At 35.0% G+C, this 20269-nt stretch overlaps 1 protein-coding gene across 1 annotated transcript; it reads right to left on the bottom strand.

The window, feature by feature from the left end:
• Nucleotides 1-14826: 14826 nt before the first annotated feature.
• LOC113331342 (putative nuclease HARBI1) lies at nt 14827-16207 on the bottom strand. Its single transcript, XM_026578059.1, has 3 exons — nt 16036-16207; nt 15694-15909; nt 14827-15188 (listed from the first exon to the last, which is right to left on the bottom strand). Exons 2-3 carry the CDS (start codon nt 15878-15880, stop codon nt 14827-14829), a joined length of 549 nt encoding a protein of 182 aa, XP_026433844.1. The 5' UTR covers nt 15881-15909; nt 16036-16207.
• Nucleotides 16208-20269: the final 4062 nt, after the last annotated feature.

Here is a 20269-nt window from a genome sequence, read left to right as displayed (position 1 = left end):
TCTATTTAAGATATACCTCCATATAAGAATAACCTTCATATAAGAATATTTTTTTATGGTCCCTGGGATATTTATATGCAGAGGTTTTACTGTATCTTATAATTTATCTAAGAAAAGCCAATAATATCTATTTAACGGACATAGAACACACCAGGATGTTTGCTGGGCGCAATCAATATATCTCTCCATACGTTTCTTAATTTTCTCCCTTCGCTTGAAGCTCGAAAAATGAACTTTAATTTGTCTTCCCTGCTGGATGTTCTCAATTGAGGGGCCCAAGTGTTTGACGTAGATGTTTTCAATAATCGGTGCCGGAACATATATTTGTTTGAGAGAATACCCCCTTGTTCCATGTGCAAACAGAGAATACCAGCAATTAGGAATGATTATGGCAACCCACGCTGGGGAAGGAATAAGGAAACAAATAGTAATTAAGGGATCAGATTTTTGTTCTCCAGAAGCCTAACAAAAGTTTAGAAAATCCAGGACGTTTTTCCCCTTTTTTTTAAATGCATTTGGAAGCTTTAAGTTATGGAAGCTTAGCCGGATCAGAAAATCAACGATCTGACGGACGTCTATATACAATATATAACCGATCGATCTGTGCCGTGGAATGACGAAATCGATGGTCGAATTTGTAAGGCTACACACACCACTTCTTTTTATAATATATATATATATATATTTGAAGTCAGGGATACAGAAGAAAATTATGATGAAGGGGAATTGCCATATTTAATTAATGTATTGTGTAAATTCATACCGTATTTATGTACTAAATTTGTATATGAATAAAATTAATTGATTAAATGAGAATTTTGTTCGCCTTATATTTTCTTTCTTAAATTTATAGAATAGTTTGGAATTGAGTCAAACATCAATGGAGAAACTTAAAGAAATAAATGAAAAAAAAGAAAAGAAGAGAAAATTGGAATTAAATAATAATTATAATAAATGAAAATAACAACAAAAAGGAAAATAATAATTGCCATATTATTAAATAAAATAACATCAAGAAAAAAATTTAATTAGAAAATATTTTTTTGCCTCATGTTACTGCCACACTGTTTGATGTGGCATAAAACTCAGTTATTGGCACAGGATACCAATGGTGTGGCGATAAGTTTTTGTCACACGGTTTCTTTCCACAGAATGTGGCAAAAGATTTTTGTGTGGCAATAGGCTTTTGCTACATGAAATAAGGCTTCTTGCTACATGAATGACGTGTTGCAATACACCGACTTTTTTGTAGTGTAATGTCCGGTGGATATAGATCATAAAATTCAAAATTATTCTGCTCTTCTCTAGCTTTTTTTGCTAGAGAATGAGCTGCATTGTTCGCTAACCGATTCACCTGATTACAAAACCAATATTTATTTCTCGCTATAGAATTCTTAATATCTAAAATAGAACCATGTAATAACCAGTGCACACTGGGTTCTTCTTCATTGATTGATTGAACTAGTGTTTCACAATCTGATTCAAACACAACCTTCTCCAGTCCCAAGCCTAGCTGCCCAAATAACTGCTTCATCCATTGCCCTACACTCCAGCTGCTCAGCTCCAATCTCTGGGTTCAGTCCTCCATCATAGTAGATTCCTTTTGCTCATTTGCATTTCCCTACAAAATTTCTAGAAATCTGCCCAATACTTCCTAGTCCAATAGATTCTATATAAAAAGCATCAACCTTTATTTTGATAAAATCTTTGTCAGGTGGCAAGAATTCCTTCACATTGCTATTGTTATTCCTGTGAACAACATTATGATGAACAACATTAAGTCATTGGGAAGTTAAGATAAAAATTCTTCCAATGCTAAACTTCCTAATAGGTTTAGTATTTTCAAAGATTAGAGAATACATGTCCTTCCATATCGTTCATACAGTAATCATACACATGTAAACATAATCCTCATTTTGAAACATATAAGGTGAGTTATTAATACCATTAGCATCAAACCAAGTTATCATCCAAGACCCGAGGTTATCAAGTGTATCAATAATATACATGATATTAACATTGACACCAATCCAAACAGACCTAGCATAATCACAGTGCAAAACAAGGTGATCTACCGTCTCCTCACTAGAATTGTAAAAGGACAGAGAACATCAATATCTTGCTTATATCTAAATATTTTATATCTGGTGGGAATAATTCCTTTAAGACCTTTCCAAATGAAAATTTGAACTCTATGAGGAGTTTTTGTTTTCCATGGGGTTTTCCAGACATCCTTAGGTAAAGAATAGGGAGAGTTAGGGACTCTACTCTCAAAATTATTGACAGCATGGTAGGCACTTTTCACAGTAAATTTTCCTTTTTTATCAGGTTTCCATACAGGGGTATCAGTACCATAAGAAGGGACTCTCATATCTAGAATCTTAGCAGCAATATCAGGAGAAAACAAACTGTGAACTAGGTCCACATTCTAATTCCTAGATCCTGAAATAAATAATTCACAAACATAAGTAAACTGAGAATAGTTAGATGAACCAACAACGGTTCAAGTGGGCTATCTAAATTCATAACCCAACAATCTAACCAAATTTTAATTTTCGAGCCACATCTAACAGCCCAAATAGAGAATTGCTTCACAGTTTGCAGACCCATAAAAACACTTCTCCAAATCCAAGAACATTTGTCCTTAAGTTTATCTAAATGAAGAAATTCTCCATCTTTAGAGTATTTAGCTTTATGAATTTTTACCCAAAGATCATCAGGATTATTGCAAGCTTTCCAAGCAAGTTTACTAACCAAGGAAAAATTAAAATTTTCTAAATCCTAACCCCCCTAATCCTTTAGGTAAATTCAACTGATGCCAACCTATAAACCTGAGACCTTTACCTTGATAGTGACCCCACCAGAAGTTTCTTTGTAAAGAATCAATTTGTTCAATCAAAGTTATAGGAATTTTAAAGCAACTCATCTGATAAGAGGGAAGAGAGTTAAGAACATGTTTGATAATAGTTGTTCTACCTGCAATGTTCATGGTCTTACCCTTCCAGTGTTTAAGCCTATAACCAAAATATTGGAGAATTGGTTTAAAAGACTCATTCTTATTTCTTCCTAACAAAAGAGGTACCCCTAAATACTTTTCAGTATATTTTATTATCGACATATTCAGAGCTTTAGCTATATCTAAACAAGCCCCTTCACTAAGGTTGCTACTGAAATAAACACAAGATTTATTAAAGTTCAATAACTGACCTCAGTGCTGACCAAAGTTATGCAGAATATCCAAAATATTTATGACATTGTGCATATATGCTTTAGCAAAGATTAATATGTCGTCTGCAAAAAGGAGGTGGAAACAACAGGAGCTCTTCTCGCAGCCTTTATACCACAAATTTGGTGAGTACTTTCAACATGTAAAAAAGCTCTGGACAGAAAATCCATCGTAGGGATGAACATGTAAGGGGATAGAGGATCCCCTTTCCTTAATCCTCTTGAGGGAGAAAATTACTCACAAGGAGAACCATTTAAAAGGATAGACACATTAGTAGTAGCAATGCATTGAAAAATTAGGTCACAATTTTTTTTATCAAAACCAAATTTCCTGAGGATTCATATAATAAAATGTTGGATAAGTATCTTCGTTACCGATTCTCCAATAATACAACTCGTGTATTATCCGCCGATCCGTTACAACTCTTTGTAACACGGTTTTCATCTATGTATCACGTTTCGTAATACCAACGACGAAACAAGAAAAGAAGGATAGAAAAGATGATCAATCACAAAATTAAACAAATTTACTTGGGTGTATTGAGGCGAGTAATCTCTTTGCTTAAGACATTTGATGCCCTGTATATAATGCTGTTACATATTTAGCGGCATATGTCTCCAACATTCAAGAATACTCGATGTTTTTCGCAGCACTTCGATAACACCGAACAACGAACGCGAATGGATGTAGCACAAACTCTTCTTTCACTCTTGAAGACGCATGCAAACTCTTAAAAATTCTAGTACTAGTTTTTATGATTCTAAAAACACATACTTGCAATGAAGAATGAGTAGGGTTTATATAGGTTAGAGGTGACTCTTGGATAAGTCCTTTCATGAAGAGTCACAACCCTTAGTGGAGAGTCACATCCTTTTGGATAAGACACTACATATTGAAAAGGTTTAAGTGAGTGGAAACATCCATTCACACTAACTAACTAACTCATATTTCTATTCAAAATTCCAACAATCCCCCACATTGAATAGAAATCCATGCAAGTTTAATGCAGACACTAGAAAGAGTTTGTGCGCGGAACATCACTGCATCTGGAGAGATAGCTTTTGGCTTTGAATATTCCGTAGTGAATACCTACCGGGTTTACTAGTTGTTCGGTGAACACGATGTCTTGAACCTCCCAAATTTATGATGTGAATCGATGCAATAGATATCACACAGTTTATTTTCTTACATATCCGGTTCTCGGTTGTGTTCATTTCGGCCCTGAACGATGTTGGTTTTTCATGAGTGCTCTAGATTAACATAGCCTTATAATTATCATAGAAGCGGCACCACTTAACACTCATATAGGTGATCTCCTATTTGAAAGTATCCTTCCATACTTTTCTTAGTCAAACTAAGACATAGGAATCATTAAGAGAAAATCTCAGCCTCTCACTTGACAGGCAACACTGTTTCATCATAGAAATGGGAAAGAGAGTAAACTCTCACAATGTTTCCGGAGAGTATAAATTTATAACTTGGTTGTCCCTTTTGAACCTGGATAACCATGGGTTCTCCAATCGCTAGGTTGGGTGTCCGTTATAAATACTACTTTATATAGGCTATCCCATTTCCCTCGATGGCACAATTATACGCTCTCTAGAATTCGTATCTTTTGCCGGCTTGATATAATTCACATACACTATTTATTTTAGAGTGCACACTTTTGAGAGCAATTGCATTATGGTGTTATGTCGTGGATTTACTTGCCGCGACATATTATAATGATGTAGTACATCTTTTTCTGTATCAACAATGGTTGTTGATCCTTTTCTTCTGTATCAACTTTAACAGTTGATCCCATGCTTATGGATCAACTATGACAGTTGATCCCTTACGTCAGTTTAAGTTTGTTTGATTTGCAAGTATTTCCTTTTCTAGTTTTCATTAAACTCTTTCCTTTTATCAGCTCATGTAAGCCTATATAAAGGCTAGGTCTCTTGTTTACAAGAACACATCTTATTATTATTATCAAATCTAATTATCAATCTTTACCTTAGAATCTTGATCCTAGAATCAGTTTTCTATTAAGTTTCTGACAAAACTTAAACCTATCCCTGTTACCCTTATCTTTGCTACACTAGTTGGTATCAAATACAGAGTTTTTAGATTTTTATATAGAAACAGATCCTTCACAGCTTCCGCAAAAACACTCAAAAACCTAATTTGCTTTTCAATGGAAGATAAAACTCCTACCCTAGATGACATCGCAGCAGCTTTAACAACTCTTCAAACATCTGTTACCTCTCTTCAAACCTCTGTTACCTCTCTGGAAGGCAAGTTTGATACCAATAAAACTGACGTAACAAACAATCTTGAAACTATTGAAACAAGATTAGTTTCCCATGATGAATTTATAAACAAATTATTGGTACACACTAGATTAGAAGAGAACGGCATGCCTGGTTTAACTGATGATACACACGAAGGGAAAAAGAAGACTGGAGAAACAAAAGATGATGAACCAAAAAAAGTTAAGGACACTTCTTTTGTTCAAATCACCTCTATTCCTGGTCATGTTTCGGATGTCATCAAACATACATATCCGGTGAAAGGTTTTCTTCACACTCCAAAAAAACAAGTTAATGTGACTATCAACCTTGATGCCGATGATATAGTTGAAGAACAAGAATTTCAAAAGTGGATTGACGAAAAAGGTTAAACTCTACTATACATTCTTATGGAATTCTACCAGAATATAAGTTGAAGGCTGATATACCTAGTTTTCATGGTGGTTTACAAATTGAAGGTTTGCTGGATTGGTTTTATGAAGTTGAATCATTTTTTAAATTCATGGACGTCACTGACTCTTCTAAAGTAAAACTAATAGCCTATAAATTGAAAGGTGGAGCTGCAACTTGGTGGGAAACACTATGTGAAGATCGAGATAAATATGATAAACCTCCTATACGTACTTGGAAAAGAATGAGAGAATTATTACGAGACAAGTTTTTATCAAAAGATTATAAGAAGCAACTGTTAAACTTCAAAACTGTCGACAAGGAGCAAAATTGGTTGAAGAATATGTAGCTGAGTTCTATGGTTTAGTTGCTCGTAACCAATTAAAGGAAACTGAAGAACAATTAGTTGCACGCTTTGTAGATGGGTTGAACAATTTAATTCAACAAGGGATGACACAATCAGCTTTTACAATGGTTGAAGCAATACAACAAGCTCTTAAAGTTGAAAGACGTGTACTCAGTACTTCTCGCCAACCAACTCCAAGACAGGCTCGTTATCAACATTTTTACAAAGCTGCCAGACCATATAACTCTTATGGTTACCAGGGTGAAAAAGGTTCAACAGTCGTTGTTGATCCATCTTCACATGGATCAACTGTCTTTGTTGATCCACATGACAGAAATGCAAACCAACAATATCAGCAACAACAAACTACTTTTGTTCCTACAGAACCTGCTCCTGCAATGCATATATCATCTGCTAAGCCACCTCCGGCTTCTCCACAGCGAAATTTTGTTCGAAATACTCGAGGTAATTGATAAGTATATAAATGCTACATTTTATACCCATATTTATATGAGATGGGATACAATATTTTAGTTACTAATACTATTTTAGTGCTTTTGTAGAAAGTACAAGTGAATTCGATCATCCAACGAATAAACAACAAAACGTGAGACATAATGGTGTTTGCGACGAACATGCCAAAAATGGTTGGCCTGGTACTTCCATGTATCAGCAACCACAATGATCAAATATTCTGGCCTGGTATTTCTATATATCAGCAACACTTATTATGCTGGCCTGGTATTCCCATGTATCACCAGACGGGTTGGCCTGGTATTTCCATATATCAGCAACCACAATGATGAAATGGATCGGCCTGGTATTTCCATGTATCAACAACCACAATGATGAAACGGGGTTGGCCTGGTATTTCCATATATCAGCAACCAAAATGGTTGGCCTGGTATTACCATGTATCAGCAACCACAATGATGAAATGGGGTTGGCCTAGTATTTCCATATATCAGCAACCACAATGAAAAAAAATGACAAAATGTAGCTGGCCTGGTATCTCCATATATATCAGCAGCATAAAATTGTTTCATAGGCGAGGCACAAACGCATCAAAGGAATTGAAATCAAAGTGGGGTTGGCACATGCAAACTGAAAATGAGAAGTATTTATCTTTCTTATTTTATTATAAATATATTCCACCGGGAAAGATAATTTATTTTTCATGTGAAGAATTAATTGAGGAATATTTACACGTGAGATTATTTTGGAAATAAAATAACTCTTGCTTCATCTGGGAGATTTTGGAAATAAGGAGAGTTTATTATTTCATTGGAAGAACGAGGTGGCAACATTATTTTGGGAAAGATACTGATGACGACATCAACTTGCATGCAAGATATTTCATAGAATAATTTATTTTGATACTTTGATTAATGAAATAAAGTAGAGGAAGGTGTGTCGACTATTTGAGAGAGGCCCCCGGCCATAGTGCCGCAAGGAGAGAAGGATTTTGAAGTTTTGTTTTCGACTCTTCATTTTTCATTAGCTAGAGTTTGATTTTAGTATGTTTATGGCTTTTGAGAAAACCATGTCTAGCTAGAGTCATGTTCGGGTTTAGGTAGAAATCAATTAATTGTGAAAACTCTACATTGATATATGCTTAATAATGATTTGATTGATTAATAGTTTTTCTTCACAAAGCTTGGTGTTTAATCGTTTATGTGAATTTCTTGATTATTTATGCTTTTGAATTGATATTTCGTGCTTCGGTTAAATCCCTAGACGTGGTATGCAAGGATTTATAGGTAATGCTTTAGAATCACTACCCATGAAGCGAAGAAAACTATAGCGTAGAAACAGTATTTGAAAATAAAAGCATGGAATATATTTTTAAACATTAGTAGAGTTTACATAGTTATTTGGTGGAAACCGAAAATCCTAATAACCCGCTCTCATTCCGTTTACTGTTAACAATTTTTTATTATTTCATTTTGTCTCGAATTCCTAAAAAATTGTCAAACATCACCTTATTGATTTGTTGATTCTTGGTATTAGTTAGTAGAAGTATTTCACACTCCTCGTGGGAACGACCTGTACTTTCCGTTGTTCTACTAGTTAGACACTGTGCACTTGCAGTATTATTATTGTAGGTTTCCCAACCTACCAGTAATCAATTTCCACAACAATTTCCTCCTTTATCTAAACCCTCTAATCCTTATTCAAAGTTTCGAGGAGATACGTGTAACAAATGCAACCAGATTGGTCATACTTCTAGTGAATGTCAAAAGTTTCATGTCTACATTAATAAAATTCATGAAGAAACACAAGCAGAAGAAGAATTGGGAGATGATGAATTTAATTATTCGCAAGAACATGAGACTTATGATGCAGATTTTCTTGGTGTAATTCATCCATTGTTGATCATTGAAACATGTCCTACTCAAAGACATAGTATTTTCAAATCTCATTATCTCATTGAAAAGAAACTTTGCAACATGATCATTGACAGTGAAAGTACGGAAAATTACGTTTCTGCTCAATTAGTTGAAAAACTTGGTTTATCTGTTACTACTCATCCAAATCCATACTCAGTTGGTTGGATAAACACTTCTTCAACTCAATAGATCACTCATCAGTGTTTGGTCAAGTTTTCTTTCCCTGGCTATGAGTATTATTCCTTATGTGATGCTATTAATATGACTGCAACAAGCTTACTGTTGGAAAGACCTTGGCAATATGATATTCGTGTTGTTCATAATTTTTATGACAACACCTATACTTTTGTTCATGAAGGTTTTACTAAAGTTTTATGGACTTTACAATCTTCTTCTTCAATCAAGGAACCAACAGACAAGAAGATGACCGCACTGGTAGCTACAATTGTTCATTCTTTGAACACTCATTATTTGAGATCTCATGAAGTTACTAAACCTATGGTGGAGATTCCAGAAAAGGTACAACCTTTATTGTATTCTTTTAGTGACTTATTTTCTGCTGAGTTACAAAATGTTTTTCCTCCATTAAGAGATCTACAACATCAGATAGACTTCATACCTGGAACTTCTATTCCTAATCAACCTCATTATAGGTTAAGTCATAAAGAGCATGATATCTTACAAGGTCAGGTTGATGATTTATTACAAAAAGGTTTGATAAGACTTAGCAAAAGTCCTTGTGCTAGTCCATCCTTTTTAGTAGACAAGAAAGATGGTGGATATCGTATGTGTATTGACTGTAGAGCTTTAAATAGAGTTACAATACCATATAGGTTTCCTATACCAAGAATTGATGACATGATTGATATGCTTTGTGGTTCTAAAGTTTTTACCAAGATTGATTTACGTAGTGGATATCATCAAATACGTATCCGTGAAGGTGATGAGTGGAAAACTGCATTCAAAACTAAGGAAGGTTTATATGAATGGTTAGTTATGCGATTTGGTTTATCTAATGCTCCTAGTACTTTTATGCGCCTCATGAATCAGGTTCTCCAACCTTTTCTTGGAAAGTTTGTCATTGTATATGTTGATGCCATACTAATTTTTAGCAACAATGAGGAAGAACATCTTACACATTTATCTCAAGTTTTTAAAACACTGCAAGACAATGTTTTGTATGTGAACTTAAATAAGTGCACATTCTTTACAAACAAAGTTACTTTTTTGGGATATGTTGTGTCAGATAGTGGTATCTCTGTGGATGATTCTAAGGTTAAGAAAATTGTGGAATGGCCTACTCCAACATCTATTCGTGAAGTAAGAAGTTTTCATGGGTTAGCTTCATTCTATAGAAGATTTGTGAGAAACTTTAGTACAATTACAGCTGGTTTGACAGATTGTTTGAAGTGTGATACTTTTGAATGGATTGAAGAAGCAGATAAGAGCTTTAATCTCCTTAAGGAAAAATTGTGCAGTGCACCTGTTCTTGCCATGCCAAACTTTGATAAGCCTTTTGAGATTCATTGTGATGTTTCTGTTGTTGGCATTGGTGCTGTGTTATCTCAAGAAGGACATCCAGTTGCATATTATAGTGAAAAGAATTCAGATACAAGGAGGAAGTGGTCTACTTATGAGTTGGAATTAATTGCTCTTGTTCAAGCTCTTAAAAATTGGCATCCTTATTTTATTCACAGTGAGTTTGTTGTCAACACTGATAATCAAGCTCTCAATTTTTTGAAAACTTCAACAAAGGTTAATAGGATGCATGATAGATGGTTATCTACTATCAACCAATATACTTTTTCCATTAAACATCAAAGTGGAAAACTTAATCAAGTTGTTGATGCTTTGAGTAGGAGAGCTCATCTTCTGGTTACTCTTGAACATGAGAGTTTAGCCTTTGATTTCTTAAAGGATTTATATAGTGAAGAGAAAGAATTTAAGCAACTCTGGGACAAGTGTGGTTCTTCAACAGAAAGTGTTGATGATTTTCTCAATCAAAAAGGGTTTATCTTTAAAGGAAATCGTTTATGTATTCCACAATGTTCTCTACGTCTTCATCTCATCCAAGAATTACATGGCAGTGGCCTTGGTGGACATTTTGGACGTGAGAAAACTATAGCTTTGGTTGAAGAACGTTATTTTCGGCGTTCTATTAAAAGAGACGTTCAAAAGTACGTACAAAAATGCATGGTTTGTCAACAGTATAAAGGTAATATTCAAAACACTGGCTTGTATGCTCCTATACCAATTTCTGAAGCTCCTTGGGTTGATATTAACATGGATTTCGTGCTTGGTTTACCACGTACTGTGAGGGGAAATGATTCTATTATGGTAGTTGTTGATCGTTACTCAAAGATGGCTCACTTCATAGCATGCAAGAAAACAACTGATGCATGCAATGTTGCTTATTTATTTTTCAAAGAAGTAGTACGTTTGCATAGAATTCTCAAAACAATTATTTCTGATCGAGACACTAAATTTTTGAGCTACTTTTGGAAGTCTTTATGGATGTGTTTGGGAATTAAACTTCAGTATAGTACCACTGCTCACCCTCAAACAGATGGACAAACTGAAGTGGTCAATCGATCTTTGGGAAATCTGATTAGAGCTTACGTTATTGGAGGAAAAGAGAAGCAGTGGGATAATCTCCTCCCAAACATGGAATTTGCTTATAATACTTCAGTAAATCAATCAACAGGTAAGATACCTTTCAGATTGTTTATTCTAAAGTTCCTAATCATATTTTGGATTTGGTGGTTCTTCCCAAGCTGCGTAAATCAAATGATAAGGCAGATAACTTTATTGAAAAAGCTTCACTCATACATCAAGAAGTTAAGTCCAAGCTTGCAGAATCTAATAACAAATACAAAGAAGATGCAAATCAACATAGAAGACTTAATACTTTTGAGGAAAGAGAATTGGTTTTGATTCATCTGAGAAAGGAAAGGTTTCCTACTGGTACTCACAACAAGACCAAGATGAAGAAATATGGACCATTCAAGATTTTGAAGAAAATCAGTGATAATGCATATGTTATTGATCTTCCATCAAATTGGAACATCTCTAATATATTCAATGTGCAGGAAATTTTTACTTTTCATGGAGAGAATGACATTCTTTCTATTCATTAACTCGAGGATGAGTTTCTTTCAAGAAGGGGGGATTGATGTAGTACATCTTTCTCTGTATCAACAATGGTTGTTGATCCTTTTCTTCCGTATCAACTTTAACAGTTGATCCCATGCTTATGGATCAACTATGACAGTTGATCCCTTACGTCAGTTTAAGTTCGTTTGCTTTGCAAGTATTTCATTTTCTAGTTTTCGTTAAACTCTTTCCTTTTATCTGCTCATGTAACCCTATATAAAGGCTAGGTCACTTGTTTACAAGAACACATATTATTGTTATTATTATTATTATCAAAATTAATTATCAATCTTTACCTTAGAATCTTCACGATTTATAAAGGGGGATACCAGTCCTACTAAGTGTTGATACCATTTCATCGACCCAACGGCCATGATCGGTGGGATCTTTTTGTCATATATGAAACGGTATCAGCACTTAGTAGAACTGGTATCCCCTTTATAAATCATGAGAATCTTGATCATAAAATCAGTTTTCTATTAAGCTTCCGACGAAACTTAAACCTATCCCTATTACCCTTATCTGTGCTACACTACATAATATCTCAAAGTATGTGTTTCTTCCAAAATAATTGTTTGATCAGAACAATCTATTTCTAGCATGCATATACTTTGGCCACACAAATATGCATCAAACAAAATCTCGAAATCACTTTACTTCTTTTCTGACTTCGCGTCCGAAGTCCAGAATCCAATGTTCATCTCTTATCAACATTCATTTAAGTGATTGATTTATACCGATACTCTCGCTTTGCTATAACTGTTGTATACAATAAACACATAATTTACCCATTGAAGACTTTTGAGTCATCACTAGCCACCCGTAGGGTAACGACCCATATGCTTCAAGGCTGCTTCCCTTGACAAATAATTTGACTCACAAAGTCTGCTTGACTCAAATAGATCTATTACTTCACTAGCTATTCTCCAGAGTCACCCCCACATTTTTATGAATCCATCATGAAAATGATTCTTCTTTTATCACAACTAACCCCCACAATTCAGCGGTGCACCGGTAAATTCTTTCTCCTTGAATGAATTTTTCTTCTACCTTTAGCGACACCTTGTCTAATCTCTATCATAGATTAGAATTTCATTGGGTCTAAGCATTATTAACAACTTTGAAACCATGTTTCATCATGCCTAATCATAGTTGGTTGTGATGTTTACTGATTGGTGCCAACGCCAGAAACTGCATTTGTGATACTTATGTATTGGTGCCAGTGCCACACACTCAACTTTTGCACCGTCCATTATAAAACATTTACGTCCAGGTGCTTTTCTTCTGAAATCCAAAAATGAACTGCACTAATAATTCTTAATCAAATGCTTAAGAATTCACCCATAACGGACAGTGTGCCGAATTCCAATTTACTGAAACTTTTCCATTTGGAAATGGGTTTCTTGTCGAAAATTAGTGCATCTTACAGTCATGGTTTCTAGAACATTCTTGAGACAAGTTCTTTATTTCCTAGTTGAAATGATTTCCTATTCAAAGAAGACTAATACTTGTGAATCAAGTTTGTGATACCTATATAAGGATGTCTAATCTATGAGTTTAATTATGGAATTCTCAATGAAGTTGTGAGGAATTCCACCCCACCCCTTGGTGTGGTTATCTTGTAAGAGTTTTGATGGTGAGACTAGAGAAACAAGGATGGCTAATATAGAAAGATATTATTGTAATTGTTCCTTGAACGTTCTCATTATAATGGAGGAATCATCGTTGAAAGTGGACGTAGGCACATTGCCGAACCACTAGAAATCTCGTGTCATGGTATGCCTTCGCTATTTACTGATTGATCGCTTTGTGATTGTTTGGTTTGCTATATCTCTATGTGAGTCGTGCATGTCTACTTTCCCGATCTCCTCTATGCCGGTTTTTCGACATTTCTGATTATGGCTGACACAATACTAATAATTTTCACATCTCTCCAACATATTTTGGACTACCGTTATTGAGCCAAACCAAAGACAATCGCAATGATAAACACACCCTACAAACACAAAACACTGAAGGCAATTTCTCTACTGCGAAATTTGAGTGTTTTTCTGCTAGGCACATTGGGTATTGACATGGTGACAAACTTATGGTACCAACAGAATTAAGGGTACAGGAATTATCCATTCATACTTTACTTTTCGTATTTAATGATTTGATTCCTCTTAGTCCATTGTAACTAGTCATCTCCAATGAGATCTAAGATCATCAATGGACACTGATGATTTGGTCCCATATTAGTGTCGTTCAAGATCGATACTCCATTTCAAACTAGTTCATTTGAAAAAGTTCAATTGGGTTGCGAACTGCCAAAGTGACCATCACTTGTGCCAGTAATCAATCCATCTGATTATGCTTACGGCATCCTTGATTGATTCAGGCCAACTGACAGTTCATAAGTCCCTTACAAAACTGGACTCATCCGTTTTCAAATTGGTTCAAACCCAAAAGAAAACACTTCGTGAAAGAATTCCGTTTCAGAAAACCAAATACTGTATCTGAATTCAATCCATGAACCACTATATATATATACCAGTACGTTGTTGATAAAGGTTCCATAAAAACGACACAAAAACGTTAAGGGTCTGTTTGGCAGCTTGGAAACCCAACAACATATCCTAAGTAGAGATATCAGTTATCTAACTAGGAATTGGTTAACTTGAATTATGTTTGTCTCAAATTTTATCTTATCCCAGATTAACATAGAAGTCGTCATCTCAATCACCCAACAGAAATCATAAGTATAACTTGAATCATGTTTGTTTCTCTCTCGAATTTAAACAACATGCAAATAACATATCCAAGTCTAACTCATCCAATTTAAACAACAATATGCAAATAACAGTATCCAAGTCTAACTCATCCAATTTAAACAATAATATGCAAATAACAGTATCGAAGTCTAACTCAACAGTATGCAAACATTAGCCATGGCGGCGACGCTGATAATCATTCCACATTGCATCTGCGATTGAAGTTCGAAGTTCTGAAGCTACTTCTCGTTGTCTATTTCTCCCAAGTGTAGAGCATTCACTGTCTTGTTGCATTATTGGATCGGTTTAGTAGGTTTTGTAAGTTCTCATCATCGAAAATCAAGTCATTAATGCACTCTCTGCGGATGTGGTTATGAAGGATGCAACATGCAAGTACAATTTTCACTTGTGATTCGAATGGATATTGAGGCTGCAGTTGCAAAATACTGAAGCGTCTTTTAAGTATACCGATAGCACGTTCAATTGCATTCCGTAACGATGCATGTCGGAGATTGAATAATTCCTTTGCACATTTTGGACGATTTCCACCAAATTCCTTCAAGTGATAACGGACACCACGATATGGAGTAATAAACTGCGGCATATTGGCGAATCCTGCATCAGCGAGATAAAATTTACCTGTACAAACAAAAAAAGTCTAAGTTATCAATCAAGCTCTCCGTGGATATAACATAAATGTGATTATAGACTCTACTGCATATAGGATCTTCTTCCCCATTCTAAAATGAAGTACAAACATTGTACAATTTTCCCTGCAACAGTAGGAATAGGAATGGCAGCTATTGCAATGCAGTGCTAAAACCAACAGTAACTACCAAAACCAAAACCCTTGTTACTGCCCGTATTTTACTCGTTTACCATTTGGAAGACCACTGAACTGAGACATGGGAAGTGTAAAAAAACAGACAAATAGTTCCCAATAATCATTAAAATTTCATGCTCACAGATGAGATTAAATATCATGCTCTAGGAATAATCATTAAAAAAAACAGACAAATAGTTCACAGATGAGATTAAATGTCATGCTCTAGGAATTTCAAACACATAATTCAACTGGAGGGTTTCTTTGATAGTAAATGATGAATTGAACAAATGATGAAAAATATATGATAGCACGTTATACCTTCGGGCACAATTAATCTATCGCATCTTGTTAGAGATGAATCTAGTATGCGTGAATCAGCAGCCGAGCCTTCCCAACCAGCTAGAACATACTGAAACTGTAAGTCAAAGGAACAAGCTACTAAAACATTTTGCGAAATGAACACTTTTCTGCACCAAAAAGGGACTTGTTCGTCGAGACCAACCATTGCTGGTATTTGTGTTCCATCAATGGCTCCTATACAATCATATAATGAAAAGAATACGAGTAAAAATTAGTTGGCTGTGGATACAAACATATTTATATATACAACAAAAACTAATTGAGTTTATGTGATAAAGCTTGGTTGAAGATATGAAATACCTTGAAGTATGGATAAAATCTTGGGTTTTCTAAGATTTCAGTGGGGGTATCAGGCCCTGCTGGTACAAGAAAATCATCTGCCAATGCAACAATAGCATCCAAGACTGCATTAAAATGTCTACTAATTGTCTCACCTGAATGCTGAAAACGCTCTTGAAGTATCCTGTTACGTTCATTATGTCCAACAACAAGCATAAAAATTGCTACTTTTTCTTCAACACGAACTCCATTACTATGACGAAGTAACTCCTTTTCTTTCAACATATCACATAATCTTAAGAAAACATGTTTTTCCATACGAAAACTATCCTGACATCGTGCATCATGACCATTTAAGACTTCATCTACATGAGCTGCACCACTAAGAATTGAATCATGGCATATTGTTTTCTCCACAAAATTTTGGTAATAAATAGCAATTAGTGTTGTTGTGGCTGCTGTTACAACTACTACCAAATCTTCTTCATCGTCAGAACTCGCCATATTACGATATCTTATATGTACCTACCAACAGAAAGAATATAGAAGATTAAAAATCATTATATCAATAGAAAACACACAGAAAATTAAAAATCAACATGGAAACTTTAAAAATAAAAACATTTCAATTTAATTCATAGAACAGGAACATAGTTCATGAAAAATGAAAGGAAAACTACTATTACAGTACCATAACAACACTAAACTTAAACCTTAACCAAATTAAATCTCTGACGCAAACTACTAAATGAAAAGAAACTTAAACATAACCTAGTAATTCGAAATCCCTGAGAATACTATGTGGCCAAACTTCACCCTATCAGACACCTAGTCACTTAAATTGGAAGGATAATATGCGGGAATATTGAGCTTCGATAACAACCACTGTCGTTTCCTGTTCCCAGTCAATGCAATGAAAATCTTAGCTTTCTTTTCATCTTCCAATAAATCTAGCGCCCGCACAAAAGTATCATCATCCAAATTTGGTACATCCTCGAGTGCGGACACTAAACTTGCCTCTAAAGATGATGAAATTTTGTTTTCTTCTTTCTTAGTCGCAACATTGTTTACAGCCGCTACCATTACCTGAATTGCATCTACCATTCCTTCTCCTATACTCTTTTTGGTCTTTCTAAAAGGACGTGAATTCAGACCTGTTGAAGTTCGAGCCCTTTTTTGAGTGTCAGATGTACGCAAGTCCTCATCCTTATATTTATATCCATTCTCATTCTGTTCTTGAGGGGTATCCGGAGATTGCGTGTTATCTAAATTTTCATTATCATGGTCATCATCATCTTGCACGGTATTGTCATTCCTACAACGGCTATACCTTCCATTGGCCCTATTATCCCCAAATATAATAGCTAACTCATCAAAGTGAGCAAGGGTCTTTGTCCTCCAGCATTTGACATCAGGATGCTTCTGCAAGTGGAATTATAAAATTTTCCTATTAACATATCTTCTAAATACAAAACGAAAATCAAAATTCATTCAATTGTTAAAGAATAACATAAATTACAAACCTTGATATAATCATCCCATACAGCATCATCAGCAATCACAATTTCTCGCGACTGATCCCATCCAAATCCACTTTGACCCCTAAGAGTACTCACAGCAACATAATTCTTCTTCAAAGTTTTCATACGATTTTTCAACACATCCTTGGTAAAAGAAGAACCAAAAATCTGCTTGAAATTATCAACAAAGTGTGTCCAAGCATATTTGCTGAATTGACCATCGAGTAGTTGTCCTTTCTGCACTTGGTCTTCCATTAGACCTATGAACAGTCTATCCATGGGAGGAGTCCAAGTTGTCCTTCCAGTTTGGGGGTTGGATGATTGATCACTCTCCATATTCTATAATCAACTGAATATGTAAGCTATTGCTAAACAAACTTTTCAGGAAACTTGGCCACACAACAAAGCTTAACCCTGTGAACTTGGGAAGCTAGTAATTACTCAAACAAAGCTTGTCATAAACAAAATGAATTACCTACTGATTCAATCAAATCTACTAAAAAATCTTTCCCAAATTTAAGTAATACCAACCTACTATAAACAAACAACCTAAATCATTATAATTGCGATGATATCAGCAACATGCAATTGATAAAAACAAAAGAAAATATATGTAGTAATGAGAAGAAAAACCACTATCAACAGAAAAACCAAATCATTAATCTATGAAGATGATATCAGCAACATGCAATTGAAAAAAACAAAAGACAACATACACAATAATAAGAAGATGGATAAATATTCATGCATCAACAAAGATGATAAGAAAAAGAAAGAGGATGAATATGGTACCAGTAACTTGCAATTGATTCCTAGCAGATATGATATGAAAACCCTCTGTAAAAAAAACAAATTGAATCAGATTTTATAGCAACTTGCAAATCATATTTGCATGATAAGAAATTGAATCATACAAATTACTAGGATGAATTGAATCATAGAAATTGAATCAGATGTAAAAAATTACCTACTAATTTAATCAAATTTAAAAAATTCCTTTCCCAAATTTAAGTCATACCAACCACTATCAACAGACAACCTAAATCATTAATCTGATTACGATGATACCACCAACATGCAATTGATAAAAACAAAAGAAAACATATGTAGTAATGAGAAGAAAAAAAAGAGGATGAAGATGATACCAGTAACTTGCAATTGATCTGTTGCAGATTTGATATGAAAGCGCTCTGTAAGAAAAACCAAATCAGATTTGTAACAAACTGAATCGTAGAAATTACTGGGATGAATTTGTTAAGAAATTGGAAACAATAAGCTTGTGCCAATTTTATGTGGAAACAATAAGCTTTGCATCAGTATATATAAGAAATTGGAAAATTCACAAAGGTATGAAAAACCCTATCGTGGGTTAGTAATGGTGATACAGGTATCATGGGTTCGTGGGAATGGTAATGGGATTGTGGAGTTCTATCCTTGGCGAGGAAATTGGAAAAACAAGTATCTGAGAGAATACCTTAATCACACCTTTTTAGCATACGAAAATCACGGTGGGTTTTCTTATTCTTATCGCAAGTTGGGAATTGAGGGAAGACAAACACGATATAACCGTTTTATCTAGATAACCCATCCTAGGATAAGGATATCCAAGCGGCCAAACACGACCTAATGGATCCTCTGTTTATCCAGTCACTTAACCATTTACGGGACTGTTTTTTTTTTTCAAAATGCAAAATACTGCGCACAAATGATAAAATTTCCATTTGATCTCCCCCACACTTCATGTCATTCTCAAATGTGAAATGTCATGAAACTGAAGATGGTGTTCTGAACTTCATGAAAAAAGTACCTCGTTTGTGTGCCATTGTGCATTCAAGTGCAAGTATTTATGCCTTGGCCAATCAAAGTCACAAGTACACTCCAGTACGTAATATTGAATGGTGCCTTTATTGTTCCCACAAACAGCAAACATACCAACGATCTGTTGATGCGGTTTGATGAAGAGACACGCCTCTTCAAATATGTGCAACAATTTTCGAACTGTTATACCTTTCGCATCATGACTCCAAATGGAGATTAAAATGCGTAATCAAGACAAAATCGTGGTCTACAAATTTCATTTCTTACTACAAAATCAAAAGAGCAACCAAGAATGTTGGAAAATCATTCTGGGCTAGAACTGATTTCCTGCTCTTCGAAAATTTCGCAAAAACGAGTCTTGGCTTTCTGAAATTTGTAAAAAATACTTCCACTACTCCAAAAAGAATTCTGAAAATTGGCGTGGGCAATCGTCAGACTGTCTTGTATACACGGATAAAATGATTTATCCGACTTCCCATCCAGTTGGGAGATCCACCAAAATCTCCACAACCTTGCCAAAACTGAACCTTCAAATCTGATAGAAGGAAAAACACCAACTAGAGAGAATCGGAGATTCAAACTGAGTATGAGTTTGTTTCTTCAAACACCCAGCATGAGTAGTAACTTATAAATCCATTCGTGTCTACAAAGAGTCCCTACTCAAATTTTCTACGAGACACCATTCCATTCTCTAACTAACGGATATGGATTTTTTAAGTTAAAAGTTTGTAACTGAATGGAAATATCAACTGTACCATTCATCCGTTTGTCATTTGATGGAAAAACGCATCCATCACTGGTCGACATTTACTGTTCGTCACATCTGTGACTGTCCACAATTATGGTCTGCTAATCTTCATGGGTGGTCATCATCATGAAACCCAGACGTGTTTGAATTCATGATGCTATGACCTTTT

This window comes from Papaver somniferum, unplaced genomic scaffold (assembly GCF_003573695.1).
Source record: "Papaver somniferum cultivar HN1 unplaced genomic scaffold, ASM357369v1 unplaced-scaffold_125, whole genome shotgun sequence".
In the NCBI taxonomy this organism is placed as follows: Eukaryota; Viridiplantae; Streptophyta; class Magnoliopsida; order Ranunculales; family Papaveraceae; genus Papaver; species Papaver somniferum.
The sequence above is the reverse complement of the archived record's forward strand: the minus strand, read 5'-3'. Positions and strand labels throughout refer to the sequence as shown.